The 27697-nt window shown below is 41.0% G+C and overlaps 9 protein-coding genes across 9 annotated transcripts; 2 read left to right on the plus strand and 7 right to left on the minus strand.

Moving 5' to 3' along the window:
- Positions 1-1083: 1083 nt before the first annotated feature.
- On the minus strand, positions 1084-4006 carry BCIN_08g05290 (hypothetical protein). Its single transcript, XM_001552950.2, has 5 exons — positions 2864-4006; positions 2396-2794; positions 2247-2333; positions 1778-2195; positions 1084-1725 (listed from the first exon to the last, which is right to left on the minus strand). Exons 1-5 carry the CDS (start codon positions 3130-3132, stop codon positions 1384-1386), a joined length of 1515 nt encoding a protein of 504 aa, XP_001553000.1. The 5' UTR covers positions 3133-4006; the 3' UTR covers positions 1084-1383.
- A 433-nt stretch (positions 4007-4439) lies between these two features.
- On the plus strand, positions 4440-5344 carry BCIN_08g05300 (hypothetical protein). Its single transcript, XM_001552951.2, has one exon. It carries the CDS (start codon positions 4585-4587, stop codon positions 5146-5148), a length of 564 nt encoding a protein of 187 aa, XP_001553001.2. The 5' UTR covers positions 4440-4584; the 3' UTR covers positions 5149-5344.
- A 1-nt stretch (position 5345) lies between these two features.
- On the minus strand, positions 5346-7124 carry Bctaf14. The gene is made up of 5 exons (XM_001552952.2): positions 6874-7124; positions 6760-6800; positions 6535-6683; positions 6060-6458; positions 5346-5995 (listed from the first exon to the last, which is right to left on the minus strand). Exons 1-5 carry the CDS (start codon positions 6883-6885, stop codon positions 5901-5903), a joined length of 696 nt encoding a protein of 231 aa, XP_001553002.1. The 5' UTR covers positions 6886-7124; the 3' UTR covers positions 5346-5900.
- Positions 7125-7358: 234 nt separating this feature from the next.
- Positions 7359-8964, minus strand: Bcyrb1. The gene is made up of 5 exons (XM_001552953.2): positions 8641-8964; positions 8358-8555; positions 8049-8307; positions 7866-7994; positions 7359-7811 (listed from the first exon to the last, which is right to left on the minus strand). Exons 1-5 carry the CDS (start codon positions 8770-8772, stop codon positions 7744-7746), a joined length of 786 nt encoding a protein of 261 aa, XP_001553003.1. The 5' UTR covers positions 8773-8964; the 3' UTR covers positions 7359-7743.
- Positions 8965-9781: 817 nt separating this feature from the next.
- On the minus strand, positions 9782-11868 carry BCIN_08g05330 (hypothetical protein). Its single transcript, XM_024694712.1, has 3 exons — positions 11329-11868; positions 10193-11201; positions 9782-10135 (listed from the first exon to the last, which is right to left on the minus strand). Exons 1-3 carry the CDS (start codon positions 11428-11430, stop codon positions 9945-9947), a joined length of 1302 nt encoding a protein of 433 aa, XP_024550504.1. The 5' UTR covers positions 11431-11868; the 3' UTR covers positions 9782-9944.
- A 6511-nt stretch (positions 11869-18379) lies between these two features.
- Positions 18380-20430, minus strand: BCIN_08g05340 (hypothetical protein). The gene is made up of 2 exons (XM_001552958.2): positions 20080-20430; positions 18380-19807 (listed from the first exon to the last, which is right to left on the minus strand). Exons 1-2 carry the CDS (start codon positions 20227-20229, stop codon positions 18428-18430), a joined length of 1530 nt encoding a protein of 509 aa, XP_001553008.1. The 5' UTR covers positions 20230-20430; the 3' UTR covers positions 18380-18427.
- A 1020-nt stretch (positions 20431-21450) lies between these two features.
- BCIN_08g05350 (hypothetical protein) lies at positions 21451-22558 on the plus strand. Its single transcript, XM_001552960.2, has one exon. It carries the CDS (start codon positions 21687-21689, stop codon positions 22470-22472), a length of 786 nt encoding a protein of 261 aa, XP_001553010.2. The 5' UTR covers positions 21451-21686; the 3' UTR covers positions 22473-22558.
- An 11-nt stretch (positions 22559-22569) lies between these two features.
- On the minus strand, positions 22570-24336 carry BCIN_08g05360 (hypothetical protein). The gene is made up of 5 exons (XM_024694713.1): positions 24246-24336; positions 23791-24141; positions 23463-23737; positions 23204-23407; positions 22570-23158 (listed from the first exon to the last, which is right to left on the minus strand). Exons 1-5 carry the CDS (start codon positions 24304-24306, stop codon positions 22586-22588), a joined length of 1464 nt encoding a protein of 487 aa, XP_024550505.1. The 5' UTR covers positions 24307-24336; the 3' UTR covers positions 22570-22585.
- Positions 24337-24943: 607 nt separating this feature from the next.
- BCIN_08g05370 (hypothetical protein) lies at positions 24944-26540 on the minus strand. The gene is made up of 2 exons (XM_024694714.1): positions 26331-26540; positions 24944-26205 (listed from the first exon to the last, which is right to left on the minus strand). The coding sequence occupies exons 1-2, from the start codon at positions 26402-26404 to the stop codon at positions 25218-25220; spliced, it is 1062 nt and encodes a 353-aa protein (XP_024550506.1). The 5' UTR covers positions 26405-26540; the 3' UTR covers positions 24944-25217.
- Positions 26541-27697: the final 1157 nt, after the last annotated feature.

The following is a 27697-nucleotide window of genomic DNA, read 5'->3' on the forward strand; positions in this document are numbered from 1 at the left end:
TATTAAAAATATGATTTAAGAAAACATTTTTTATTTATAAAATATTATATATAATTCTCTTTGATATATTCAATTTTTGAATCACTCTTTGATTTATTAAATAAATTATAAAAGAAATTAGTTTATATAAGAAAACGACTTTTTTATAAGGATTTTATTACGATATAAGATGATGTGTAATAAGCCGGCGCCTCAACTCTTACTTTATATATTATATAATCATATATCTCTATTGCAGGTCATTTTTATATTTATAGATTTATAAAACCTCTTTGAATTAATTATAAGTAATATATTAATACTAGAGTAGGATTGTTTTAATCAATAAGGAAACTAAATTATTAATTAATTCTATCTTAATATATTAATATCAAGATAGAATTATTTTAATGAATAAAAAAAACTAAATTATTACAAAATAATTTTAACTCAGTATATAATTTTTATTTATTTATAAAAGCTCATTATATTCTTTTCAAACATGTTATTATTATTATTATTATTACGGAAAAACCTATATCTCATATAAAACCATATGAAACTTATATAATCATAACTTTACAAACTTTTTACAAAATCATATTAATTACTATAGTTAATCAATCATTTAAATCTAGGTACTCATACACCACACAAATAAATCATTAATCTATCCGTTATTCCACATATATGATTGATCTGAATGTACCTAGATAGATGACTGACTCCGTGATACTAGTAATCAATCCAACCCCATCCAATCAGCCCTAACAATATATAAAAACAAATACAAATACTTAATTAAGAACCTTCAACTCAAATCTTATAATACAATGGTTTTCTCGCAGGCTCATATGAAAAGATGACTATATTCATTAATAGCATCCCTATTATATTCTCTCTCTCTCTCTCTCTCTCCCTCACCCTAATCCCAATCCCAATCCCAATCATTTATTCTCATATCCTTTCCTAACACACATATTACAACTCATCTCACATCTTACATCTTATACTTCACACTCCACACTTCACAAACCATATACCTACCTACCTACTCACCCAATTAATACACAATCCCTCCCAAAACATCACATACAATCCCAATAAAATTCAGACCAGGAATCATTTTGTATTTCTCATCATGAATAATGAACAGTTTAAAAAAAGATAATATGCAACATCACATCCTTTACAATCCCATTTCTTTCCCATTCCATTTCCCCATCCCATCCATCCATCCAGCCATCCATCCATCCCCATATCATCACCCTTCATCCATTTCCGGTTCTATCCCCAAAATAGGGTTCTCTAAAAACCCTATCCCTTCCCTTCCCTTCCAATATCATTCATGACATGATTTCCTCAATGCATCCTATCCTATTGTTCACCCTTCAATTAACCTTCTCAAGGGCTAGCCCAACCTCCTGCAACATCTACCCATTCTGCCAAACAACTTCCTTGTTTGCCTTCTACATCCACAATATCTGTGTCGCATCTACATCTACATCCAACTCCATTTTCCTTGACTGGATCCCAATTGTCCCAGTATTCATCTTCTTCCTTTCGTTTCTTCTCGTCTAATGTAGTCTTTTCAAGATAAGGTTCACGCGCTCTTTGACGTGCGGGTGCGTTTGCCGGGCAATGTTGAATAGTTGTATGTCTATAGCCAAAATCACGGAAGTAATGAATATCGCGAGGGGCGAGGAGAGCACCAGCGGCTAAAGAATGAATGGGTGCGTCACCCCACTGATTTATTGTTAGTCTCATCATACTGGACACCTTTAGGATATTAACTTACTCTCTCCATCCAAAATCCACCACTGCGATCCATCATTTGGAAGAAGTCTTCATATTCCTTACTTCTAAACCAACTAAGTCTAGCAATTTCGAAATTCGACCAGAAATGACACATGTTGTACTTTTCTCCTTCCATAGCTTCTGGATCAATTTCTGGCAAAGATGCGCGAGATGGATCGCCTCGAAGAATTTCCTCGGGTAATGGTCTTTTATAAGCTGGATCATCTTCAGGAACCTCCTTTGGCTCCTCAGGAGGAGGCTCGACAAACATTTCCCATAGACCTTGAGATGTAATGTTATTGACTCGCTTGTATGCAGATGCGTAACGGAAGATATTTGGAACTGTTTCTTTCAATTCCTTGACGGCAATAGTGAAACCATAAGTCTTATTCGAGTCGATCATCTTAAGGAAGGGATCACTATAAATTTGTCAGCTTGATCTATAGATGCTTCGCGAAAGTAAGACATACTATGTGATATCACAGAAATACTTAATTTCTGGTTCAAGTCGCCAGTACCACTCATATTTAGCTAGAAGCTCATGTTTGTAAAAGAATCTGGCCTCTTGTCAGTATTTCCTCATATTCCTCAAGCTCATAATTGTGGTTTGTGGGCATACCCTGAATAAAATCTGCACATAGAATGGTAACTTTCCATACCACCATACATAATTGCAGCATCACCTTGTTTTGCAATACCCTCTTTGGCAACTTTAGGATCAATCCACTCTGGGAATCCCCAATGTTTAGGGTCGATGGTTCCAAATTCACATGGCGCACTGGTGTAGTTTTGAATAACTTCCTTGAATGTCGAGTTGAATTCTTGATCGTTGAGGAAAACGTAGGGGTAATGATACCATCGGTTGAAATGCCTTTCGATAGATTTGACTGATTGAATGACTCCCTCCAATTCCTTATTTCTTGCTAGCACAACGAATGCTGCATTGGCTCTGGGTTGACTTGTATCAGGTTCCGCGCATCCTGTGACGAAGACCTTATCATGTTGTTCACTGATCCTCCTACAATCACACACAAACGTTAGTGCCCGTGGCATTTAAGAAGAGAGATTGATAGATCCCAAAACGTACCTGATAGCTGGTGGTGCTCCAGCTGGCATTAAAATTCCCACGCCCGATTTAGGATGGCGAACAAAAAGCACCAAAATCAACACAACGACAATACATGGAAATAAGAGAACGACGCCGAGTGGTATCGAAATGCTGGAGTTGCCCTTTAATCGAAGCGGCCGCCTGAAAAACGCCAATCTAGATGTGGTTTTTGGCTTCTCCTTCACATCATCCAATGGCAATTGTGTTGATGAAGGCATGCGCTTCATCACCCTCTGTACGAAACTCATGGTGGTTGTGGTTGAGGTAATTGAGGATTCCTTCGTAGACTAAATTTCGAGATAGGGGGAATTTATGTCGACCCCAGGCCGTTGAAAGAAGAGGACACTACCCAGTGTGTGCCGTATCTGAATTATCTGATAATATTACAAAAAGTAATGGGCGTAAAGTGTATAATGGAATCTCGAATCGGAATGATCCTAAGTGGTATGTATGTCCTTTGGAAGAGTCGCTATTCCTTCCCAATAAAACCGACGATACTTTTTCTACTAACGAGCGACTTGGACCTTGGGTGTCCTCGAAGATAGAAACACTTGTGCGATAACCTCAACGCGTCTAAGTTAATTGCGAGGGGTTTCTGCCGTCAACATAAAAGAAACGAATCTGTTATGTTGATGGCGAGACAAATGTTGGAAATATTATGACATGAGAATTTCCAGAGGAATTCGTTACAGTGAAGTGTCGTGTGTTGTGTTGCAATGCAATGGATGGGCTAGAACGACTTGGGGGTTTGGAGAAAGGGAACTGAGATGAGGTGGTGGACTGTGGTTATTTGCGGGTGTGGAGTATTTCTGGAAGGGTTTGTCAGGGTCAGAGAGGTGTTCAGATTTTGGTGGGTGGTGTGTGAGTGGGTGTAGGATGATTTTTTAGGTTAAGGTTGGAAAGGGAAATGTGAGTAAAGAGTGGAGAGAAGAGGCCTGGGATAAGAGAGGGAGAGAGATGACATGACAGGAGAAGGAAGATGTATATGGCCAGTATCGTAGATGATGGAAGTTTTGATATCACAGCAAGTAAAGGAATTGACTGCGAGAATGAAGCATGTCTGTGTTGAAGATAAGGGACTGCATCTTTCTGGGTGGGAAGATTCACGATAATCCTCTCATCGATGTTGATGTGCTTGACTCAGTCGGGAGCTTCATAGATAGCTTACCTACTTTGATATATTGGATATATCACATAACTACCACCAACACAATATGTACAATACAACCACCATAACGCATCTCCATCTAACCCATCTATACCCATCAAACTCACCTAGAAGCCCCTTCTTTTCCACATCACACATCACACATCACATCACCCCTCCCCCCAAAACCACACACACAAACTCACTCATCAAATCCAACATTTCCATCCCATCTCAATCATCTACCCTATAAAAACAAGCCAGTTCTCCTTTTCCATTCAAACCACCCCCCAAAATTCCCCATTCCCCATTGGCCAATCGTGATACTTTCTTACTAATACCAAAAAAACAATATTTCGTACTCCCATCCGTGCCACCCTTCAACACCAACTTCAACAACCACTCCCAGTAATCTCGACATCCGTATCAAAACAGCATCAAAGCCCTCTCTACCCCGCCGTATAATTTTTAATAAGCTCCGGGGGCAGGTATCTATTATCAATCCCACCAGCACCACCATCCACCACCACAACCCTCCCCTCCCTCCCGAACCATGTCCAAAATAACCGCCAAAAACCTCTCCTACAACAGCACCCTCCCCCCCTTCCTCCAACGCCTACAATCCAACCACGAATCCACCTCCTCCGGCCGCCACGAATTCAGCATTCCGCGCGCGCGCAAGCCCATCGACGAAGACGCAGAGCGAGAAAGCGAACCTGTTGTATTTGACGAGGCGAGCGGCGAAACAATAAGTAGAGAGGAGTGGGAGAGGCGGGAGAAGGAACGAGAGGATGGGGAGACAAAGGAAAATGAAGGGGGAGAAGGAGGAGGAGAGGGAGAGTTGGAGAAGAAAGAGAATGGGGACGGGGATGTGGGTGTGAAGGTGGGGATTGGAGGGAGTAGGAAGAGGAAGGTGGGGAAGGTTATTGGAGGGTTGGAGGAGGAAGAGGAAGAGAAGGAGGAGGGAATGAACAATAACAAGTCCTCGAATAAAAAAGATACTGGGAATCAGAAGAAGAACGAGAGTGGTAAGGCTGGAGCTGTATCGAAGACGAAACCGAAAGCTGCGGCGAAGAAGGGTAAAAAGATCAAGTTGAGTTTCGGGGATGACGAGTAAGAAGACATAGACTCGGGTATCTTGAGGGAATGTTATGGGAGTTATTCGATAAAGCATTTAAGAGGAGCTTATGGGAAAATGGCGTTTGGGAATGGAATGATACCCGGCTACTGTTGATTAGCCAACCTACCTAGTCCTGGAGGTCTGGCAAAATGTATAGAGTCATATATGAAAATCATGAAATCATAAAATCACAATGAAATATACCAGCGCTTTATCAAGATTCCATTTCGTTCCTATTCAATTCCCTCCTCCCATCCATCCATTCGTTCATCCATTCATTCAATTTTACCAGTTATGTATCCCATGAACCACCATGATCTGATCTGATCTGCCGTCCCAATCACTATGCTTCCTAGACAAATGTTGACCAAAAGCAAGTCATGTAACGCAACCTTCTGCAAGATGGGTCCAGAGAAGTACGCCCACCCCGCTCACGCCCTACAGCCCCCCTTCAATGAAGACGAGAAAAAGTAACTAAAAAAATATAGCAGTTGAAATGCCATCCTATGCCCGATGATGTAAATTGGAACGCCGTGGAAGTTGGACTTGTGAATGATGAGTGCTCCAAAACAGGAATTCCTCCCTTTGCTTGCGTAAAAGTTCTGCGAAAAACGCTTTTTGAAGTACCTGCCATAAATGAATGCATCCATCAACCACCCATGATCCAAGATCAATACCAATATTGCTTTCCCCCAAATGTGTGTATTATCGCTAGCTTCCTCCATAATCGTTGAAATATCATCTCCTATCTAGTAAGCTTTTCCCATCGTGGTCTGGATGAAATCCCAAAGCATCTTGACCAATGAGTCTGGTAATGTATACAAATCGACATGGAACTCCCCCACTGCATTCTTTATGTTAGCATTTCTCCCCCAACTTTCATTAATAGCGCCCGGACTCAAACTTACGGTCAACATCATTCTTTGTATATGTTTCCTCGCTCTTGTTATCATGAATCATTTGCACGACATGCAAAAGGTCATCCTCTTGCAATTTGACTAATCCTTCTGCCAACTTCTCCATATCTACCTGGCCAGTCCTCTTCCTCTTCTTTCCATCGACGTCCTTCTTTCTAACGGCTCCATTTTCATCTCCGGGAACTGGTCCTGTCTCTCTCAATGAATTAATTAACTCTCGACTTGGGTTCTTGAATGTAATCGGATGTTTAGCTTCATAGCGGCTCTTGGCAAAGTTGAGATCGTGTGCAATGCTATGCTTGCCGCCCGTTGGAGTGGTGAATAAATCGATCGTCATATCAAATTCTCCCCATCCTTCATTCTCACAGCGGAAGGGAGCCTCAGTGAAAGCTGTGTGTTGGCAAACGTTAAATCGAGAACTCGGCAAGCTTCTTGTGCAAGAAAAATTCATCGCCAGTCAACTTACTTTGGGTTGGATTCGGAAATGTAGGATGCAGATTGTAAACTGCCTTAGTAAAGCAGGTCGCAGGCCTCTCGTTTCCATTTTCATCTAACATAAAGATTTCGATGTTCCATGATTTCATTGGGAACCCCTCTTGAAGTGCAGGTTTGTCTCTGCGGAGTGCGTTTTAGCATATTTTCTCAAGATCCAGTATAACATTGGTGAGTTGAAAGCTAGGTCGCGACTTACATGTTGCGCTGCTCTGTGACGAGCTTAATCGTTCTTTTAATCTGCGCCGCAGTTAGTAATCACGTTGAAAGTGCCTTTAGAGAACTGAAAGCTGAGTATTTTCAAATTACTCACATCGGCCACCATCTTGACGGTTTGTCGATGGTATAAGCTTTGTCGGATTTTCGAATTCTTGATGATGTCGTTCTCAATTGCGACGCGCCTGCAGTTGGCTGATCGTAATTTGAGTGGGGTGCTGATACCCTTGCTAGTTCAAGCTCAAGACTGAGAATAAAGAGTCACGTGTACTTGGAGAAGGAATTTGTCAATTTAAATTCAATAGGATTTGTTAGAAAAGAATCAATATCCAGATTGGTGAAGAATTCAAGTGAGGTTAAGGGCTTTGAGCATTAGTAGGCTTCAGCTTTGTTTGTTCCCTGGATGGGATAATGAACTTCGAAGCTTACCCTACCCTGTATGGCGTTCACTCAAAATAAGACATTCTCTTGAAGAGTTGAAGGAACGAATACAGTACCTAGCTAGCTTTACAATTGGTCTATTCTGCATATGCTTCAAACAGCTACGGTCACAAAAAGTCCATAATAAAGACGGAGCCTTGATGTTCACATCTCAAAAATTATACAAGTCAATAGGTAATTTGGGGATGAATGAAGGACTGGTATTTTTAGTCTAACTACATGCCATAGTCTCAAAAATGAGTACTGATCAAGTCTTCCTATCCTCCATCATCGTCATCATCATCATGATACAATCTTTGGGGAAAACCTGGACCACCAGAATGTCTAGGTATCGATTTGTCGATGTTTACAAAAGAGGTTTTCGACAACGTGCGCGTAAATGGTTAACGGGGTATGGAAGAAATGCGTCTGAATGCAAATATGATCATAAATTCATTCCTTCAGAAACGTGCTGTGCTGGATTATGCTGTGTCGATTGAGGAGTCGTTTTGGAAAGTAGAAGTAAATACGAGGACAGATCTATCGTTTAGGCCTTGAAGAAAACTTCGTTCTCTTGTTGAGCCTTGATGAAAGCCTCCTTGAAAAGGTTGGCGTCTAGGTAAATGTCAGTTTCCATATAATATTTGCGTTTGCGGCATAGGCGCTTACTCTCGGAGTTGGCAAAACGGATAGCCAAAGTTTGTGCTTCTGGCTCGCCCTCACTAACATCTGCTGCGGCGTTCCAGACCCAACTTCTGTCACTACCAACGTTTGGAGACAACTTCATGTCAGGAACGACTTTTAACCGTTAGCCTAAGTTTTGTTTCATCCTGTTCAATGCTGGAAACATACCATAGTGGTTGGCGCAGACCTTCAAAGTCTTGTCTCGTCTCATAACCAATCTGGTCTTTCCGTTCTCCTTGTGCTTCAAGAATCGGACATCACCAGTACCACGCTCCTTCCACTCTTGAGTATCCTTGACGAACTTGAAGAGCTTAGCGCGCATCTTGAAGGTTTGCTCCTCGAGTTCCTCGTTGGTCTTAACATCGACTTTCTCGGTCAATCGAATAACTGGCTCGAAGTGAACGTCCTCGGATTCTGGGGCCTCATCCTACGATATGATCAGTTCTGTTCTTGTAAATGCATGTTGTCCAACAATACCTCTGGGTTCTCCTCAGCAGCGGCAGCCTTTTGTGCCTTGGCAGATCCTGAGTTATCTCCTCGGTCCTCATCCTCTTTCTTCTCCTTCTTGGCTCCACCACCGAACATCGAGAAAACATTATCAGTGATACCAGTAGCGGCAGAAGTGACAGTCGCGGCGGCAGTGGATGCGGCAGCAGTAGCCTGTTCGGTCAAGGTCTTAACAAGATTATGATTAGCAAAGTGTAATGTATCGACAAAACTGCCAGAAAAGAATGGGACAAAAAGGGAATTATCAACATACAGAAGCCTCAGCTGGAGTCTCCTTGGCTGACTCTTCCTTTAAAGCTGCTGGCTCAGTGGCAAGCTTGGTCTCAGACTCAACGAGTTTGGGCTCATTGCTGGTATTGATCTCTGGGTTTGTTGGTTCAGCCATGATGAATAGACTTATTTGGATATCTTGAAGAATATGTAGAATGAAATCTGCAGGTAATTTTTTTAATGCAGCTTGACTTGAGAAGCGTTATGGTTGGAAGGTGCTTTTGGGGTGGGTAGTAGAAGTGGGAGAATGGAGGGGTCAAAAATCTGAGTTGTCAGGCAAAAATCATAAATAGAGGTGGGCGAGCCCGAAATCAAAACAAACCAGTGTGGCTAAGCGATTTAGTGGGTTAGTGCCATTTTGCTACGATTCAAATCTTAAATCTCTCATGGGTAAAACCAACAAGATGATTGCTTTTGATTGAATATTGTATTATGTGAGCAGATGAGTGAATAGGAAAATTCTATATTCTTCCTACATACAATACTGCACCATATTGTTCAAATGGTGTCTAAAAGGTAAGGAAATAGACATAAAGAAGATAGATGCCTGACCAATAAGTAGAGAGAGTACTGTAGATTATTAGTCATTTAGATACCTAGATAGCCATTGTCCTTGATCTTGATGCACGGGATCTAGACTTACTTAGTCTTATGGATTAACTGTCGGCCCGAACTTCACTCAACCTTTCTTCGACTTGCGTGAATCTTTCAATTCTTGACCTCCACCAGATTTATGCTGTGTGAAGTTCTCTACATCGTAATACCTGGTGACAAGATTGTCTCAAAGCTGCGGACCTTGTGTAAAATGAATTATATAAACATGCATATGTTTGATGTCCAGATTTGTCTGTTCCCAATTGTTATTTATGAATGCTGGCCACATAGTCCATATATCCAGGCTTGGTGGCACTCGCCAATGCTAGTTGGGTGAAAGCTTGGAACTTCAAGAATACAATGGTATTGTGTTACTGATATAAAGCCCTTGTGGAGTACTTTCATGCCACCAGAGACCCTTCTACTCAATGCAAATTGCGGCCTGGACAGGAGTGCATGAGTGGATACTTAGTGATCTTGAAGCAGCACAATGTAGTTGTCACTTGAGGTCATGAGACATGGGATATTTTTGAAATCATTTTCTAGTGGCTGTACTATTTCTACGTTCAACTGCTATTAAAGGCTTTCAGGCCTACATGTCCCCGCCACTCATATCATGTATCCCATGCGTAAAACGAACCTAGCTATCAATCAGAGTGGAGATTTTTGTTGCCCTACAAACCAAACCATCTTTCAAAGTATCTCACCCTCTTCATCGTCTTCACCAAGCTTTCTCTTCTTTCGAGACTCGCCTTCAGCATCAATTGAGCTTGTGCCGGCGGGGAAGGTAGAGGGAATGGGTGGAAACGATGGACGGGAGGCGTTAGAGGATGTACCAGGTACAATGGCTTCACCAATGACTTTGATGTTCATTGTTCTCAACGCTGAAATCATATATCAGTATCTATTACATCCATAAACTATTGAACTGTTTGACTTACCGTTCTTCAACTTTGACAACTCCTCGTCGTCCGGGTCTATCTTCGAATCCAGACTATCAAGGTACTCATTCATCATGTTCGCAATACCTATTCTATCACGTTGGAGATAGAATACAAACGCGTAGAGAATCTTGGCCTGACTTGTTGTAATAGGGTTTGTACCAAGTTCCACGCTAACGTTATGAAATATAGCTTCGGGGTCTTTCTCCGCCAAAGCAGCGATTTCATAAAACTCTTCATACTCTAGCGTTTGTTCTAGACCAGACGCCAAATCTGGTTTGTAGAAGTCATTGTTGAGCTTGCATTTGACATCCTTATCATCAACGCCTTTGACTGTGCTAGTATCGCTGTCGCTAATGTCTCCGTCGACCAAATCTATGGTATCTGTAGTCATTGTGACATTTGAAGGCTCAGTGTAATTCGATACACAGCCCTCCCAGTATAAAGGGTCTTTGAGGTTATTGTATGCTGCGCTAGTACCAGTATCAACTTCCATTTCGCCAGCTTCATTCGTCAAAGTAGTCTTCCGATTGAGCAGCCAGCTTCGGATTTCTTCACAAGCATGTATGATGTCAAGTAATGGTACACATGCTTCATCTTCTCGCACCAAACTTTCTAGAGAAATGATTCGTCTTGCCACCCTCTCCGCATTATCAAGTCTTGCCTCCATCATCTGCTCGTATGTGTTCAAACTTCCAGTACCGACCTCTTGGTTCAAGGTTTTTGTGAGGTGTGCTTGGATCTTTCGAGCAGTGCTGAGATAAATCTGAGCTCTGTGGTACTGACGAAGACCATTCTTAGAGCGTTTGTCAAGCAGCAAGCCGGCCAACTCAAGATGATCTGGAAGAGAAAGCTCTGCGACGAAAGGTGCTGTCGATGCTTTGGAGGATGGTGTTGTCGATGCTTTAGAGGATAGTTTAGATGATGATTTCGCTGGGACATCTTCGTCATCCATAGCGAAGTTGAACTCTGCCTCTAATTTCAAGATCGACTTGTGCCGGGTTCCCATCTATTGAGCAAGATTAGCATTTATCACAATAGAAGGGCAATGAATCGGTAGGCGCGATATTAGCCATGTAAAGTGGCGATCTGAAGCATGAGTCGCGGAGGTCATGAAGGGACGAGACAAAACTTACGGCGTCAATACAAAGAAAGTGACTACGGCTGGCGACGCCGGGCCGATGATGTCTTCTCTTCATCTCCTCCTTAATAAGTTTGAACTGACTGCGGGAAGCCATTATGATAACGGTTGCCGTATCTCAGTAAAAGTCTTATCGTATGATTGGTTGAAAAGTCTGGTAGAAACGAAGTCTTGTCGTTTGATGATCTGTGGAGAAACTCTGAATTTGATGCAAGGAACTTGAGCGCAAGAAGCTTATCGAGCGTGCAGCACGAAGAAAGTAATCAAAAGAAGGCCAGGCTGTTGTTGTAAAGACAAGCTAGTGGTATGGTACAAGCACTCCGTCAGTCGACGGGTGCAAATGGGGTGTTGTGGAAAGAAAATTCTTGGAAACAAGATCATGGGCGCAGAACTTATATATCGATCAACGCGAGGCAAAGCACATCATCACATGATAACGCTAGATTCGCTACCTCCTCCATTCAGGCACCTCCATTGTCTTAGTGAACTCCGGCAATACCGCGGAGGAAGGCCGAAAGTAGACTCAATGAGGGCCTGTAGAGAGGTGTAGATAGATATGGCTTGAATTAGTACAATGTTGGATATTCAAAAATCATTATCAGCTTGATTAATGTGTGTATAATGTATGTATAGATGTAGTTACAATAGAATTGTATCGATTTTGCTTGCCAATCACCGACCGCCCTCCCTTCAGACTTCTTGAAACCCCTTCCTATCGTAGGGTCTTGCTCTTCTACCTCCTATCTGCTAGAAACTCATCAATTATGCTTGCATCTGTTGCGCTGCTGAAGAGCCCCTTGCTAGGATTCTTGTATCCTTTGTTGTATTGCCGTAGGGCCGTTCATCTATTCTCGACCACAGCCCAACGTCTCCTTCACACCCACTTCTACCGCGCCAACAAAGGTTTAATTACCTACCCTTTCTATCGGCGAGCTTTCCTCGTATCTTCTCTGCCGCAGTTCGACTTCTCTGCTCCATCCTCATATGCCTCGCGCATTGAGAGCGCTCCATTTGCTTTCACTGCCTCGTCGCATAACCGTGTCCCTTCCCATCGACTCCAATCATCCTCCCGGCTCTGTCCCTCTGTTCCTACTCAACCTAGTCTCTGGGTCCTCTTCGTTCCTGCCTATTGTCACCTAGTGCCTCGACTTTCCTTCTCTGCCGATATATTCGATAGCTTCGTGCTTCTTTATTGTTATCTCACGGCCGTCTTCATCCCTTGCTTACTACAGCGCCATATGCTGCGGCCGCGATTTTACCTCCAGCAATTGCGGCGTTAGCAGATTCCCTTAGACAAAGCAGCATAGAGTGCAGAAAATACACGGGTTGTTTACATATATCGGCACATTTGGTGGTGGTGCCTTTATTCTTCAATTCTAAAGACCACAAGAAATCCCATGGACAAGCAAACTACACAACAGTGCATAGCGCATGGCAGAGACATCTTTATATTTCTTATACGGCCATCGCATTGTCACCAGTCATCGATTAGCAAGATAATTGGTAGAGCGGTAATGAAAGAGCGACCGAAGCGCTCTATTTCCTTCCCCTGATTCCCCCTTGAGCATTCTCTGTGCTTTGCTTGATCTCATGCCCCAATTCTTCAAAGAATACTACTTTCTCCTTTATGGTCTACATTCTGCTACTAGAGCTAATATTATCACCATTCTTCTTTGTTTAGGCACCATACGCTCCTCTTCGATGCTTCGAGGTTCATACCGTTACGATGACCACCAAGATTTGCGGCATTTGTACGAATTCTACAGATTGAGGTTCCTGAACATCGAGATTCGCTACTTTAATCATCATACTCAGTAATTGCAAAATGTACAAGCGCTTCAAAATGTACGCTCTATGCCACAAAATCTAAGCTGTCACGAATGCTCTCCTCGATGATCTACACAAAAAGTCCGAATCAACTCACCGAAGCATAGATTGCCGGGTGTTTATGAATGATACCCTCGACTATTTTACACGAGCGCGTTTACATACTGAGATCTTACCTCCATGCCTCTATATTCTGAACCCTCAGGCTCTACCACCTCTGTCCCCGGACACTCTGTTTTCGCATCTTCGATTACATCCGCAAGGTCTTTGAAGCGCATATACATGAGCGCTTGCACTCGATGACTTTCGTGAACACAAGTGCTTCGAGCATCATAGAGCGGAATCGGGATTTAAGCTACTATTCGGGATCTAGAACCCAATAAATACGCCAAATGGCACGCGCAGGCTAGGAATCGAGTAGGCGGCCTGGTGGGAGATAGCGGCTGACAGCACTGAAGCAGGTCACAATACTAGATGGTTGGGTTAGGGCTCTGAGCAGCAGACAAAACTTCAACCGTAATAAAGGACTCTATGGCGTTGCTGTAGGATATAAAGTCAGATTGGATTGGTTTGTTAGTCAATAGCTTTAGGTGGCAAAATAGTAATGATTTTCAATCACAAGGGAATTTTGAGATGCATGATACATTCAGGTGCTATAAAGGTGGTGTCATATTTTGTGGTAAAAATATGATCGTTTTAAGCAAATGGCATACATCTCAAAGATATTCAAAATGCCAGAAAGGAGATGTTGAAACATAATGTTATTAAGATACTACATTCATGAACCTCTTGAAAACATCAGTAAAATTGTTTGAAGACATTCATACAAACTACTAAACACCCACAAACAGCTTTAGACATCTTGAAGCCATGTAAAAACATTTTAAAGCCCTTAAAATCAACTTTTCCTTACTTCATTAATCCTCAAATTCATGTCATTTAATACTAAATATCATCAATGCATATGAAATTACCTTCATTTTCTATTATAACATCCTTTATATTACCACATTGTGTACAGGAAACATCTAGAAGACGTACAAAAAAACATAACATGACAAAAAAGGCGCATGCATTGTCATTTAGGACCCTTTTTTATCTCTTTAGTTCATTCTCATGTACATCAAGATAGTTCTAACATCTACCTTGGCCTGTCGGTTAGCCACCTCCGAAGTTCTGCCGCCCCTTGATGTATTAAAAAGTTCATTAATGAAATGTCACATGTTCAAATTAGGCATTTCAGGAACTTTAGTTTGAGAGGTGGAGATAAAAACCATGAAAATTTGCGATTATTTGAGTCGAGATGAAAATTTGAGTGTTGTTATTTGTAAAGAATGAAGAATAGTTAAGATAAGATGAATTCGAGAGACAAGGAGCATACTGTTGTTAATTAGAAGTAGAGAAGAATATCCATGATCTAAGTTCGAGATATGAATGAAAAATGATTGTTATGAGATAGGAGAAACTTTAAATAGTTGTCCAACTCTCAAATTCTAGCTAGAGACTTAAAGTTAACAAGGTAAAGGCGAGATCTGCATTTATAAAAGTTAGGAATAAAGTTAAGAAATTCAAATGCTTGAAATACAAATATGAAGATTTGAATTGTCTGACTTCGAACTGTGTATCAAGAGTAACATGTTCAGAAATTATAAGTCGAGAGCAGATAAATCTTTATTGAGGATTGAATATTTCTTGAGTATACATGACTAGAATACAACGAATAATTGAAATTTCTGGAGAGTATAAGGAAGGGTGAGAATATGACTGGTTCAAAAAGAAGGAATAGTAGTTTAAATTATTCTAATGTTTATTTACTGTCATCTGAACAGATTAGAGAGAATACAAGTTTAATATCAGGGACGTTTTAATAGAGAAAAGAGTTTAAAAACCAAGATTTCAAACAAAGAGGTGTCGAGAACAGATAGTTATCTACTAATATGTAAGTGTTACATTAATATAGAAATGGAATTACAGATGAGTTATCTTGGGTACAGCTAAGAGGGTGTAGCTAATTATAATCAGATGATAGTAGACATTGCTCTAACTATAGACAAACCCTAATGAGCCCTGAGAGGAACTAAAAATATTAATGTGTAAATATAGTAAAAGGGTGAGGGGAAAAGTAGCCCAAGTAGTTCAAAGCAGAAGTTCCTTCGCAGCTTGGATATCCTTCAATTAAGGGTTCTATTATTGCATTCAACTCACATATGCCAGGGAAGAACCTCGTTCTCTTGCAAATCTCCAACTAAATTTGCCTATCAATTATACCAAAACAGTTTCAATGACAAAATGAAAGAGCTGAAGACGCCCTGATATTGGAAAGTTTCATCAATCAACAAGACTGGTTTAATCTTAGGATAGTGCAAGGAATACTTCTTGAATGTATAGAACCACTGTTCTAATCTTGATAATAATACCAATATCACCTTTTTCTCGGGGAGAGAGTCATCATTAAAGGGAAGAACTTAGACTTATACGTGAAGGGGATTCAAGTATATGAGCGTGCAGAAATCCTCTTAGTCGAACGAAATTAAATTTGTAATTATTTTTTTAGGAAGTGTGATGAAGGAGAGATTTATACTATTTGGTGCAACGTAAATAACCTACGTAGCACCGTAGTATAGTCTATGAGAATTTCAGTCCTGTGTCCATATGATTATGCTAGGCTTCCTTGTGCATCTAAGAGCCACAGTAGCTCGCTCTTACTAAATGTAAATTTGCATCCGTTATTGTCATGATAGGCTTCTCACCTCTGATTCCATATGCAAATTCAAATAAGAAACTCATTCATTCCATACCATTACGATATCAACTTAGCTTATTTCGAAATAGACCAAGTTGTGGAATAAGCTAGTCGGTATGAAAATTAGCCAAAACTTGCACTATGGACACAGATTTAATGGATAACACCACCCGATTACGTTTACCACTTGCGCTCGCTAATTCCACTCATTCCTATCTCGTATCGTCATCTTATATTTTTCGAACCAACTTGACCAAGAAGTGAGAATCAACTTAGCCCTGGGAAATAATAACATAGAAAATAGCAACTCAAAGTCGCCCTATAATCATGCTCACACTCGCTCACTACGCTAGCTTTGCCTCTGCCGCGCTACTATGAAAATTCTCTTCAACTTCAGACAATCTTAGGTTTCAGGTCAAATATTAACTCGACTCATATGCATGTATATTTAGCTTTCTAGGGCCGACTTTTATGCTCTTCTGTGAATATCGCACAAGTTAGGTGATTGCGTGGAATATTATGAGTGCTTGGACTAATAACTGAGTAACATGATCACGGCCCGGTGGGCTCATAATCTATCATAGTGAATAGACCTTATGTTTTTACATCAGGGGTGAATTATTTGACACTTTCTTAATACCATCAAACTAATTTTGATAAGCGTGCTTCCGCATAGGACACTACCACGGCCAACAACGTTGGTGGAACCCGCCGTCGCACCGCCAGAGTAATCAAGTATAGTAGGATGGTGAACTACCGACACCTCTCAGCATTGTGACTAATTTGCTATAATTGTCGTGAGCATAAAAATTAATACTAAGAACAAAACAGGAATTATTTTTCTGTTGATAAAATAAGGAGATATCAAACTTTTAGTTTCATAGCGATCGCAAAAAATTCTTCAAAAATGTCGAGAAATGGGAATGCTGATCCATGATCTGAGATTTTAGATTCAGAGAGCTGTTTTTCACACTATAAATGAGATATCATAATGCGACTTCTAAAACCTAAAGAGCCTTCAGCCTATTGTTGTCTTTAATAAAACCACTTCTCTAGCCGGAGGGCAGCAGTACAACTGATGTTGTCTGTTGTGGACCATTCACCCTCCGACAAGCGATTGAGACATTGATGGCATTCTTTGAGACGATTATTGATACATCTGATAACATTTTGATGGTAGATTGTGACTTTTGAATTGCTACCGGAAGTGGGTATCTGCAGGGAAGTTATAATACCGAGTCATATAGAAGTCTAGGTGGAAAGTTTCTCATTGGAACCTACTTTCAAGAGACTCTCAAATGCCCATTAGTCCTTATCTCATTCTTACACAATGGTCCCGAGCTTAAGCTTCACAACTAATCTACCTAACCATGCTTCCAACCAAAGCTTTGCAGTACCAACTAGCCCGTCAGCCGGATGAGGATGACTTGAAAGTACTAAAGTTGAATCCATTACACTCGTCCAATTGTTCTTTAGATAATCCAGCACCTCAAAAACTATTGTCATCAACTCGGTTGATAAGTGTAAAGTACTTTATTGAGTTCTGGTGTCACCATCATTGGGCAGGAAGCATCCGCCATTGACATGCGGCTGGTCTGGCCAGGAGGGCACAAATGAGGAAGTGGCATCATTATCCATGATTATGGTCTGATATTCCTACAAGACTTTCGAAAGAGAGAAATACTCGAAGGTGAATGTGACGGTGGCGAAGAGAAGGATCAGAGGGATTATCTGGATAACCTCATCAAATAGCAGAAGAACAATGAGATTACACCCAGTCGCTTAATGAATCGGTAACCAAATTATTATGCCCTTCAAATCAAGAGAACATTCGACATCATCGAAAAAGTTTTCTTGACGATGAAGAGTGCGAAGTTGAAAAGTGAAAAGTTCAAACCAAATCATGTTACCCTTGATGGCGCTAAGATCGCAACTTCCATCTTTGGCAACACATTCAAGTCACGGGGTCAAACCTCGCAATGTATCTCTGTCTCTCGAGCTCGAGGAGACTGTTTCACTTCGCTCCTCAAGAACTCGATACAAGTGCTCCTTGTCTCTTTTTTAGAATTCAACAAACCGTTGACTCCATTGCTTAGCAAAATCCGTTTCGTTGTAGCTCATACTTGATATGGCCAAATCGACACCATCTTTCCGCAATTGCAAGTTCATTGTGACACACGGCGTCGAGCTTCCAATAGCCCGATCCAAAAGAAAATATGTGAGCTTCCAACTTTTGAAATGAATTTCGCTTTTCAAGGAGCTTGAATATTGAAGTTACTAGAAGGAAGATAGACCTCTCTGCAGAAGAAGAAATGGATCAACCATTAACACAACAGGATGTAGTGCTGGCAAGCGCTTCTGTTACAAGCCTAAACGACCACTTGATTGTCAAAACATAATCAGAAAATTGTAGATTACAAGCTATGGAAGTTTGAATGGTTATTTTGATTATAACACTTAAACTAAACAAATACGCTGATGGTGCAACCAGATTTGATGCCTATAGCATCAACGCTATACAAAATTACTTAACATTACTGGTTAAAGGTACAACCTGAGAGCTCAAACGTGACCTTGGACCATGTTTAAGTTCGATGGAACCATACCGATTAGAATATCGAATGTGGGATATTCGGTCCACGTCCCACATACAATAACCCCAAGATGACAAGTAGTCCCGATAATAGCAAGGTTGGGACATCAGAAACGGATACATATAACGCCATGCGTAGATGGAGCTTGGAAGATCGAGTTGCCCCGCTCTGCTTCCACGAAAGCGACCATAACATCTCACAAATTGAAGGCATTTTGATATGTCAGTTTGGCTTCGTTGAACATTCATGGCCAGGTCTGTCATAAATAGGTCAATAATCTTCATCTTAGTGAATTGAGTAGACAATAGCATGGTGTCTTGTTGTATTGAGATGTCTATAAGAGGAATTTTTGTCTTGGGTCCATTTTGGTTGCAAACCTTCCAAAAGAACTCAACACCCTTGTTGACAAAAGTTCGAGTGAATTTGTTGTAATGGTTCGTGAAATTATCGTAGTCGTCCAACTTGATCCCCGCTTCATTTATTCTTTTTAGAGTCGATGAAGAACCGTACTGTTGAGCCTGGGAATTTTTGGCTAAAAAATCTTTGCATTCGTTGATGATATCATTGTATTCTCTTTCCATGTAGTCTTTTACCGAGGCTATCTCTTCGATTTCCCAATAGCTGAAATGCTTAAAGAATGTCTCATGAATTTCTCGCCTAACCTTTAGACGCCCTGGGATTGTTCCGTATAACTGCTTGTTCAGCAAAGTTTGTTTATTGAGATAATGATCGCCGCGTTTAAATACACGGAGGTATAGCTCAAGATTATAGAAAGCTCGTTGTATCCGAAGCTCCTCGAGCCTCTTTAATCCGTTTTTCTCATACCTCTCGTGCGTTCCCGGATGCAAATCTAAGCAAGATTTGAAAAAATCGTGAGTGACAGCTTTTATTGTCAAATGAAATTCTGCAATCCGGACCAGGGTTCTCATGTTATAACTTCTATGGTTGAAGATTTCGACTCTTGAATTTGTGGAATACTGGTCCATAAATTCGCCCACATTCTGGAATGCTTTAGTCCATTTGCCTGTCCATCTTATACTGCGCACTGAGTTACTGAATATGGCAACCGCTTGAAGGAAGATAGGAAGGGTCATTTCTTCGACGAGGACTTTGCAGAATATTTTGCGTTGATATCGGTCATTGATGTAAAATTCATGGAAAGATCGGGAGACAGAAATTAAGGAGTACAACGAATTGATGTCTGTCAATTCTTTGAGTATTTGTAGCTTGACTTCGACGGGGAATAGGTCAAAAGTTTCGACAGGGCCTGCTGCAATTGCTTTCGACGAAAGGAAGTGCAATTTTGTGCGCTGTGAAATTGGAGATTTAGCAATTTACTACAAAGATAGCGTATTAGGGTTGTCATCTAATGCACCACAGCGACGAACTAATCGAAATGCCTAAAGCGTTCCAGAAACTTGAAGGCCATCAACAGACTTAAAAGATTTCAGATACAATTGTACAGGTACTTCTTGATATACACCTCCAAGAGGTAAATGGGGCAATTAAGGAGATTAATACTGGATCTGAACAATGCGTAGATATTGGAATCAAAGAGCTTAGGAAGCCGAGTTAGACTCACATTTGCTACCATTTCCTCAGCTGCCAAAATACGGGTTTGTACGATTTCCCGCCTGGCTTCGGCATTTATTCTTGCGAGTCTTTCTTTCTTAAGCCGCCTGGCAGTATCTTCAGGAGATTCTCGACAACTGCTCTTCTTTTTCTTGGCCATATTGAAGTGTAGGAAGTAAGGAGGATGTGAAATTTAAGGGTAAAAGTTAGAGGTGTGATTTACAAACAGTAGCTCAAAAGTTCTTCCAGTGTCTTTGACTTATAACTTAGAGCTTGAAGTGAGAAATCATTTGATATGATGGAGTAAATAATTATAGTGTCTGGCAAAGAACGAAAAAGAACGTATGTGAGTTATGAAATCAAGAGAAAAAGAAGAGGAGAGAGACGATGATATTTGAAGTCCAAGGGGAGCAACTTCCATATGTAGAATGAAGAGAATACACGCCAAACTTTCGTATGAATTCAGACACAAACCATTCATTTTCGACTTCTCTTGGAAGGAGAGAAGAACTCAAGGAAAAGTTCAGAACGACACACAACAGTCGCCTTGTCGAAAACTTATAAATTCATGTATCATGACTATTTCGAACAAGAATTGTTCTATGGACTAATAGGAACGTAAACTTTAGAAGGAACTTATTCACTCACACTCAACTATATAGATGTAGAACAGGAACAGCACCCATAATGAGAGAAGGGACGATCGTGAGATAGATGTCTATCGTGGCAAATTGATGACATGTGAAAAAAATAGTATTTCGAAGCAAAAAAATGGATACTCACTCAATATGGCTATTTATCATCCATTATTGATCATAGGAGCAAGTAATTCGAAAGTTTTGGGACGACAATTCTAATCCATAAATGACTTCCAAAATTAAGATTGAAAGCGTGAGAAAATGCACCAAAATCTCTGCAACCTTCTCCTCTGCACTGGCGAATATTGAAATCCTCGACTTCGATCAGGATCTACAGTTGACGGGTCTAACTGCCCCATATATTTCTTAGAAATACTTGGCAGCAGTTACATAGCATGAGAGCTTTGGTATGTGTCAATAATGAATGCGAGCGCTAACCACAATTGATCATGAACTTTCGAAAATGCGCACCTCTTCAACGACGGCATATGTTCTGCCACTACCGAGCACAACGCAGGCCTAATCATATATTCAATTTTCGTCTTCGGTGAGGCAAATATCGCAGCATTGCTTCACCCACAATTTGGGGTTTACGACCTCCTCATCGAGCTTGTGGAAGACATGACCCCTCCCAGCTCCTTGGCCGGAAATGCGCAAACGAGGCCGATGTAGGGAAGTGCTGGGCTCAAAAACGACTACATGTCCCTCTCATTTGACTAGCAATCTACAGTGAGACGATCTTTGATAAATGGGACTGAGAGTTGTGGTTGAACTGTTTGTTGTGTATTTTGCTGTCTTGTTGGACTCTTTGTAAAGAGCCCCACCTCTTGGCCCTTACCAGCGTTACATCCCCACTTACTTGGTACACCTGGTGGTATAACCCAAAGCAAGCAGTGTTGTGCATACTTGATTCTCGTAAACATCTCCCAACAAATAATCTATACAGTCCAATATCCAATACGCAAAGACCTCACTCAATATGGCATCCTCAATTAAATTTCCGCCGACGATATTAGTATCCCTCCCCATCCTTGCCAAAATGATTGATCACTCTCTCCTCCATCCCACCATGACCGATACCGAAATCGCCACTGGTCTTTCCATCGCCGCAAAATATAAAGTTGCAACAGCTTGCGTGAAACCATATTCTATTGAACAAGCCGTCTCTGCTCTCAAAGGAACTGGCGTCGATGTATGTCCCGTGATTGGATTTCCTGCTGGGAATAGCACTACAGAAGTCAAGGTGTTTGAAGCGACTAAAGCCGCGGAAGCTGGTGGAAAAGAGATTGATATGGTGATTAATATCGGCAAAGCATTAGGGGGAGATTGGGACTATGTTCAAAAGGAAATCCAAGCCGTCAATGAAGCTGTAGTGTCTAAGGATTCGATATTGAAAGTTATCTTCGAAAATGACTTTCTTACCGATACGGATATTGTGAAGTTGTGTCGTATTTGCAGTGAGGTTGGAGTGGCATTCGTGAAGACTAGTACGGGATATGGATTTGTGAAACAAAGTAATGGGATGTACAATTATCAAGGTGCCACATTACCACATCTTAATCTGATGAGGGAGAATGTAAAGGAAGGGGTACAGATCAAGGCTGCTGGTGGAGTTAGGACTCTGGATGATTTATTAAGAGTTAGGGCACTGGGAGTCACGAGAGTTGGTGCTACTGCTACGGAGGCTATTCTTGAGGAGGCTTCGAGAAGAGGGATTGGAGAAGAATTGGTCGAGGTCAACGTTCTTCCACTGAGTTCAGTGTGAAAGAAGTGAAGCATTTAACCGAAAGGTTGATATAGCATTAAAGGATTGTTATTCTATCTTGATATTTTATGTATTGACAATCTTACATCATCGCCAATAATTACTCTATTTTCTCAGATGAAGGAAGGTATTCGTTTCCGCATGTCAACCAATTTCCTCCAGTCAACTCTCTTACTTGCGCCATTACCTTCTGCCAAATCCATCTGCTTCCATACAGTTTCTATAATACCTCTCACTATTTCTAGATTTCCAATTCTCCTTTCACTCTGCATATCTTCCAAGACATCAAGAATTTGAATTCGTTGCTCGTCAGATACAACTTCACATGCCGCTATGAATAATGGCCATGGACTAGTACAAACACCGTTCCTAGTCAGAATTGCCAAAGCTTTACTAACTAGATCTTGTATTATATCGGAGTCGGAAGGTACTGATAATATTGAATGAAGATATATGAGAGCACCCAGCCGGTAAAGTTCGGCCGTATTTTCTATTTTCATCTGATCAATCTTACCAGTGGTGTCATCTTCCATGATTGCGGAGATTTGATGAGCATTTTCGAGTTGTTTTACAAGCCCTCGGGCAAAATCCTGAAATTCTCCTTGCCTTTCTGTTAATCCAGAAAGCTCGTTGATACAGGATATACATTCGAGGACTTCAAGCGAACATCCTAGCGATCCAATGATCTGCAAGTTTCAGCTTCATCCTTTTAATGACTGCACATAACTTACGATTTTGTTCTCGGGGTTTGCACTCGGGGCCCCCAAGAATGTAGTACTTAGAAATTGTCTCTGCCGACTCCCCAAACTAAAGTCTGCTAAGACATCATGATATAAAAGCCAAGTATTTAGAAAATGATCTTTTGTCATTGTTAAGCCAATAGCCCTTGCAGCTTTGAGATGTGTAGGCCAACTTCCATCAGCCCCATCAAAAACCTATCCGGAGTTAAGAGATGTAAGCCTTTAATGATTGCAGCTTAGATATACTTACATCGCCCACACAAAGCATCATACAAGTAGCAAATTGCCCTCGAAGTCCACCATCTCCTCTTTGAATAGACTGTGATAAAAAGCTTATAGCAGAAACCTTGTATTGTACTGCAGCTTCAGTCCCCCATAAATGATATGCCGATATTGCAAGGATAGCATATCGAAGACTCAGACATGAAAGGTAGCGATCTGCAAGAGCATTTGGAAGTAGGTAATTCCGAAAACCATTCAAACTATCATCAATGGTAGTAATCATGCGAGATAAAACCTCTGTATCTATAGGAGCTTGTTAATGTATTTCCATTATGTGGAGAACTCCTTCGTCTTACAATAAGATAATAATGTCGCATCCCGTGACCCAAGAGTAGTTTCATATCCAAACTTCAGGCTTCTCTGAGGGCTTGTCATATACCGATGTGTTGAATAGCATTCCTGCTGATAACCAGAAGCAATCTTCAAGTCAAGAAAGTTTGAATTCAAAAATTGATATTTTCCACGTGTCGGGAAAGCCAGAAAAGTTTGTTCAGGTAGATGAGCTTCATTCTCCCAAGAATGAACCGGCCTCCGTCCATCGCCCGATTCTGGCCAGTGAAGTTTCACACCATAACCTTCGCAAAACCGACCTGTTCTTTTGCAATTATTGCAATGAGGAATGCCTTTGTCGCATCCAATTTTTCTGCCTTCATGAACTGTTAGATCGTGTACACCAATGTGGGGGTTACATTGGATGGCGGGGCAGTAAAGGTTACGGTGATTGAGAAAATGGTTGTAGATGTGTGCTTACTTTTACACGTCCAGCAGCCTTTGCGTGACTTCTTTTCTTTGGGTCTTTTGGCAAGAGACATGTCTTGAAATTTGAAGCTTTGCATGGACTCGATTTGGATTTACGAAGCGTCCATGTTCCAGGGTGTGAGTCACGACTTATGGAATGGTCACGTGAGCACTTTCTGGAATACTGTGAATATCACGAATGAATGATGGAAGTCCAGAACCATTCTACAGTAATTAGGATCTAGCAAGAATACATCAATATGGGTTTGATCGTGTCTCGGCGTATAAAAGTTGTATAGCGGCCGCTAATGAGAATAGAAATAAGGTTCTTTGTTCACACACGGTCAAACCAAGCTACCATCAATATTTCGCACTTTCTCAACATAAGGGTTTAAATAAAAAATACATGTGTTGAGTAGTCAGTCATCTTTATCTTTATATTGACCTTCCCTTAAGGTACAAAAACCAGGAAATATGTTTTCGCGTTTCCATAATTTTGTCATCCGATATTTGGTATGCATCGAGCATAGTAGTATTAGTAATTTACGGGAAGTCACTGATCTCCGCGCTAAACATTTTATCATCAGGAAAATTGATATCTAGAAGAAAGATCTGCTGAGGCTTATTAGCTGAGACCAAGGGCTGATCTAGAAATACACGCATAGATAATTTTGATGGGGCTATGTTTGGAGTTTTAAATCTTTATTTTAATGCGTAAAAGAAGTATTATAAACTGCTGAAATTAAATCAAGAATGCTTGTTTGTGTATTATGTATAAAATGAACTACCAATACGTGTATAATAGATCCGCTGAACAGAAGAAGTACATCGACAACGATAATATCGACAGAATGACCGAACCAAGAATCTTTATGACCTGACGGGCGTATACATATGACTTCCCACTAAACGCCTAACGTACTATCAGAGGCAAAGCTGGTGTGCAAGCCACCAAAATGGCCTTTTTCTGATCGGACTTTTCAGCTCAGAGTAATATCCCATGCAGCAATCCATGCAGGGCATTATGGACAGCTTTGTTGGCATCGTGTACAGCTTTATTAGCATCGTGTACAGTACCGTCATTATTGCGGGCAACAAAACGCTTCTCAGCGCCGTTAGTACCGACAATACCACGCCTCATAAGATCGCCAAGAGTACCAGAATCTGATTTAGCATCGTTCGCATCCTTCGCATCCTTCGCAGAATCATTTTGTACAATATCGAAGTTATCACCAACTAAATCAGTGACACCACTAGATGAAGCAGGGGGAATACCAGATGAACCAGGGGAAATACTAGATGAATCAGAGGGACCACCAGATGAACCAGGGGGACGACTAGATAAATCAGAGGGACCACCATCGTTCGCATCCTTCGCAGAATCATTTTGTGTAGTATCAGAGGCATCACAAACTGCATCAGTGACACCACTAGATGAACCAGAAGGACGACTAGAACCAGAGCCACTAGATGAACCAGGGGCACTGCTGCGTCTATGACCCCTCTTTGAAACATCGCGAGCAGTAAGACCTTCCGCATTAGCCCCGACAATACCACGCCTCATAAGATCGCCAAGAGTACCAGAGTCTGATTTAGCATCGTTCGCTTCGTTCGCATCCTTCGAAGAATCATTTTGTGTAGTATCGGAGGCACCACAAACTGCATCAGTAACAATAGATGGACCAGAAGGACGACTAGAATCAGGGTCACTAGATGAACCAGAGCCACTAGATGAACCAGGGGCACTGCTGCGTCTATGACCCCTCTTTGAAACATCGCGAGCAGTAAGACTCCCTGCAAAGTCGTCCAAATGAAAACTGTCTATAGCACCCTCGACAGCATTACTTTTTGAAATACTTTTCGTATTGTCATCTCCTACAGGATTGCCGGCAGCGGTATTGCCTGCAATGTCTTTCGTACTACCATCGGTTGTGGAACCACCAATGAGTCCTCTAGTTCTGAGTATGGCCGGACTTAAAATTAAATGTTAGCTTTTAAAATAAGAGAATGGAATATGAGTTTCATGAAAGAAGAAGATTAGAGGTTTGAGAGATGCAATGATCTAAAACTGAGTATTTCTTCAGGGGAGTAGACTCACGAGTTGATGGGAGAGGCAAAGGCGGTAGCCCATAAGAGGGAAGCAGCGAAGAGAGCTGGCTTGGTTAAATGCATCTTCGGTTTGGTGATGCGATTGTGTTTGGTGTTTTAAAAGGTTGATTGAGTGGAGATTGTGGTCACTGCAAGAAGTCGTAGGATATCTGTTTGATATGGTATGCGGATGACTCTCACTTGAAGATGGAGACGTTGCTAATGATGAAACGGAATTTAGATGCGTCATGTCTTCTCTTATATACACTGATATATGTCTTAAGACGGCTGAGAACACTTGTTGACATGAATCTTTGAAGAAAGACAAGCTGTCCGAATGTGAGACAATTAACCTCGAAAGCCCTGCTACGACTTTCAAGCAACTTTGGAACGACAACTAAAGAGATCAAAGCGTCCAGACTAATTGCGAAAGGTCTCAAACTACTTCCAATTCAATAATGGAGAGACTCCCAGATTCGAACCAAGCTGACATGGAATTTGTCGTGAAGACTGAACCATTGATAGAGCTACCTCCGAATGTAAAGCTCACTAATAGCTCATGCCCTGTAGATCACAAGAACGAGACTCAATAAGACTTCATAATAGAAGAACCATAAATAGGGGTAGTCTCGCAAGTGAAGTGTTGTAGGAAGAGAGCGTCGAAAAGTTTGTAGGTACAAATTGCCCATTACCAGGCGGCTGGAGACGAACAATTAGCCAAAACTCTAAATAGTAAAAATGAAAATCTCGAAGTAGTGTATTCCTTTGGTTAATTATGGAATATCAATACATGAACCTGTATATCTCTAGCAATTCGCGGTTCTCATTTGCTTCCATGGAAGCCTTGTCCCTTGTTTTGAAAAACTGAATTTAACTCAATTCGTTATCGAAGAATTAGTGAAGGTTATTGAAAGTTTGAATCATTTTGGATTGACTTATGTCTTAAATAATGTTGACTACCGAATTGATATTTGCTGATCAAGATCATCAAACATCCGAGTTTCGATAATTAATAATTTAATGAGTATTTATAGGTTCGAAGTCTTGAAAGTACCTATCGGGTTTAAATTATGATATTCCTCTATCAACATCTAGATAGTTTTAGGGTTTGATAGATTATTCGTTGCCGGCCTCAATCTCTGTATTTTGGACAATTAGGGTTTTCCTCGTGATTACAACTCTTTAATCTTCTCTTGTTAAGTGTATCTTAACATCTTTCGAGAAATTGCAAGGGACCAACAGTGATGTCAACATTCTATAATCCAATTTCTGGTGACAGGTAGAGATAGATAGTAAGCGAAAGCATTTGGAGCAAGTCTTTGTGTCCCATTTTGATCATGTGACTTGAAACTTGAAATTATCGTCTTTCGCTCGTCA

This window comes from Botrytis cinerea, chromosome 8 (genome assembly GCF_000143535.2).
Source record: "Botrytis cinerea B05.10 chromosome 8, complete sequence".
NCBI lineage: Eukaryota > Fungi > Ascomycota > Leotiomycetes > Helotiales > Sclerotiniaceae > Botrytis > Botrytis cinerea.